This window comes from Mya arenaria, chromosome 16 (assembly GCF_026914265.1).
Source record: "Mya arenaria isolate MELC-2E11 chromosome 16, ASM2691426v1".
Classification (NCBI taxonomy): domain Eukaryota; kingdom Metazoa; phylum Mollusca; class Bivalvia; order Myida; family Myidae; genus Mya; species Mya arenaria.
Genome location: NC_069137.1, coordinates 23,213,219 through 23,216,606, shown reverse-complemented (window position 1 = coordinate 23,216,606; position 3,388 = coordinate 23,213,219). Strand labels below are relative to the sequence as shown.

At 41.7% G+C, this 3,388-nt stretch overlaps 1 protein-coding gene across 1 annotated transcript; it reads right to left on the bottom strand.

Annotated features, from left to right (window-relative positions):
* Positions 1 to 402: 402 nt before the first annotated feature.
* Positions 403 to 1,431, bottom strand: LOC128221500 (major surface-labeled trophozoite antigen 417-like). The gene has a single exon (XM_052930107.1). The coding sequence runs from the start codon at positions 1,429 to 1,431 to the stop codon at positions 403 to 405; it is 1,029 nt and encodes a 342-aa protein (XP_052786067.1).
* Between the last annotated feature and the right edge of the window lie 1,957 nt (positions 1,432 to 3,388).

The following is a 3,388-nucleotide window of genomic DNA, read 5'->3' as shown; positions in this document are numbered from 1 at the left end:
TGATACTTCGGCTGTTATATTTATATTTTGTAGGCCGTCTGTCTCAATTGCTATCTATTGTAAAACTTCTTCAAGAATAATGCCGCTTAATAGAAACTTCTTCAGCTTTACTCTTAGATCAAAGCAACATTATAGACGGAAGAAGTCCGTTCCCTTCATTATAAACAAAATGAAAACAAAATGATTACGACAATTTTGCATCGAAATGCTTTGTGAAAATACCTCCCTCGCATATAACATGTACTTTATTTACGCTACCATTACTATTTATCATAGGTTGCTACGTTTATCGATATATTTGACAGAACTTAAACGGACACTGCAACTGTAATGGACACAAATATCCAACAGAAAAAAATATATTTCAAACAAAATGAGGATACCCCAACGAACATAGACAGTTCAGATACAATCGTTTGGGAGGTCTTCATTACCCTGAAAGCGGGAGTTACAATAAGCGAAACCGCTGGATAGGTCTCCATTTACCAGAATGCCTGGGTTACAACAAACGATACCTCTGTAAAGGTCTCCAATAACCACGATGCATGAGTTACAACTAGCGAAACGGCTGTAGAAGTCATTATTAACCAGAATGCATTGGTTACAACTAGCGATACCGCTGGAGAGGTATTCAGTAACCACTATGAATGGGTTACAACAAACGATACCGCTGGAAAAGTCTCCATTAACAACAATGCATGAGTTACAACAAGCGATACCGCTGGAGAAATATTCATTAACCACTATGAATGGGTTACAACAGGTGGTACCGCTGGAAAAGTCTCCATTAACTAAAATGCATCGGTTACAACTAGCGATACCGCTGGAGAAGTCTCCATTAATAACCATGCATGGGTAACAAAGAGCGATCCCGTTGGAGAAGTATTCATTAACCACCATGCATGAGTTACAACTAACGATACCGCTGGAGAAGTCTCCATTAACTAAAATGCATGGGTTACAACTAGCGATACCGCTAGAGAAGTCTCCATTAACCACTACGCATGGGTTACAAAAAGCGATACCGCTGGAGAAGTCTCCATTAACAACAATGCATGGGTTACAACTAGCGATACCGCTGGAGAAGTCTCCATTAACCACTACGCATGGGCTACAACTAGCGATACCGCTGGAGAAGTCTCCATTAACCACTACGCATGGGCTACAACTAGGGATACCGCTGGAGAAGTCTCCATCAACCACTACGCATGGGCTACAACTAGCGATACCGCTGGAGAAGTCTCCATCAACCACTACGCATGGGCTACGACTAGCGATACCGCTGGAGAAGTCTCCATCAACCACTACGCATGGGCTACAACTAGCGATAACACTGGAGATGTCTCCATTAACAACAATGCATGAGATAAAACTAGCGATACCGCTGTAGAAGTTTCTATTAACCACAATGCATGGGTTACAAGTCTCCATTAACAATCATACACGGGTTTCAACTAGCGATACCGGTGTAGAAGTCTCCAATACCACCAAGCATGGAATTCAACTAGCAATACCGTTGTAGAAGTCTCCATTAACAACCATGCATGGGTTACAACTAGCAATACCACTGTAGAAGTCTCCATTTACAACAATGAATGGGTTACAACTAGAAATACCGCTGTAAAAGTCTCTATTTACAACCATGCATGGGTTACAACTAGCGATACCGCTGATATGGTCTACATTAACCAGAATGCATGGGTTTCAACAAGCGATACCGCTGGATAGGTCTCCATTAACCACGATGCATGGGTTACAAATAGCGATACCTCTGCTATGGTATTCATAAATCAGAATGCAAGGGTTACAAATAGCGATACCTCGGCAGAAGTCTCCAATAACCACCATGCATTGGTAACAACTAGCGATACCTCTGATATGGTCTTCACTAACCTGAATGCATGGGTTACAACTAGCGATACCTCTGATATGGTATATTTTAACCTGAATGCATGGGTTACTATTAGCGATACCTCTGATATAGTCTTCATTTACCTGAATGCATGGGTTACAACTAGAAAAATCGCTTAAGAAATCTCCAATAACCACCATGCATGGGTTACAACTAGCTATACCTCTGAAAAGGTCTTCATTAACCATCATGAATGGGCTACAACAAGCGACACCGTTGATATGGTCTCCATTAACTTGAATGCATGAAATACAACTACACAATCCGCTTAAGAAATCTCCAATAACCACCATGCATTGGTTACAACTAGCGATACATCTGATATTGTCTTCATTAATCATCATGAATGGGCTACAACATGCAATACCGCTGATATTGTCTTCATTTACCATCATGAGTGAGCTACAGCTAGCTATACAACTGATAGGGTCTTCATTAACCATCATGAATTGGTTACAGCGAGCGATACCGCTAGAGAAGTCTTCATTTACCATCATGAATGGGTTATAACTAGCGATACCGCTGGGGAAGTCTCCATTAACCACAATGCATGAGCTACAACAAGCGATACCGCTCGAGAACTCTTCATTAACCACAATGAATGGGTTACAACTAGCGATACCACTTGAGAAGTCTCAATTAACAACATTGCATGGGTTACAACAAGCGATACCGCTTAATACTTCTTTAACCACCACGCATGGGCTACAACAAGCGATACCGCTGGAGAAGTCATCGTTAACAACAATGCATGGATTACAACTAGCGATACCGCTGGAGAAGTTTTCATTAACCATAATGCATGGGTTACAACTAGTGATCCCGCTGGAGAAGTCTTTATTGACAACCATGCATGGTTTACAACAAGCGACACCGCTGGAAAAGTCTCCAATAACTACCATACCTGGGTTACAACTAGCGATACATCTGGAGATGTCTCCAATAACCACAATGCATGGGTTACAACTAGCGATACAGTTGGAGAAGTCTTCATTAATCACCATGGATGGGTTACAACTAGCGATACCGTTGGAGAAGTCTTCATTCACCATCATGCATGGGATACAACTAGCGATACCACTGGAGAAGTTTCCATTAATTACCATACATGGGTAACAACTAGCGATTCATCTGGAGAAGTCTCCATTTACCACCATGCATGGGTTACAACTAGCGATACCGCGGATATGGTCTTCATTTAACATCATGAATGGGTTAAACCTCTCTATACCTATTGAGAATCTCCAATAACCAGCATGCATGGGTTACAACTATCGAAACCGCTGGAGAAGTATGCATTAACCATAATGCATGGGTTACAACTGGCGATACCGCTGGAGAAGTCCGCTGGAGAAGTCTCAGATAACCACAATGCATGGTTTACAACATACGATACCGCTGGAGAAGTCTCCATTAACAACCATGCATTGGTTACAATAACCTATACCTCTGGAGAAGTCTCCAATAGCCACTATG

Coding starts and splice junctions, on each gene's coding strand:
- LOC128221500 (XM_052930107.1), bottom strand. CDS start 1,431: ATGGAGACTTGTAACCCATGCATTGTGGTTAATAGAAACTTCTACAGC.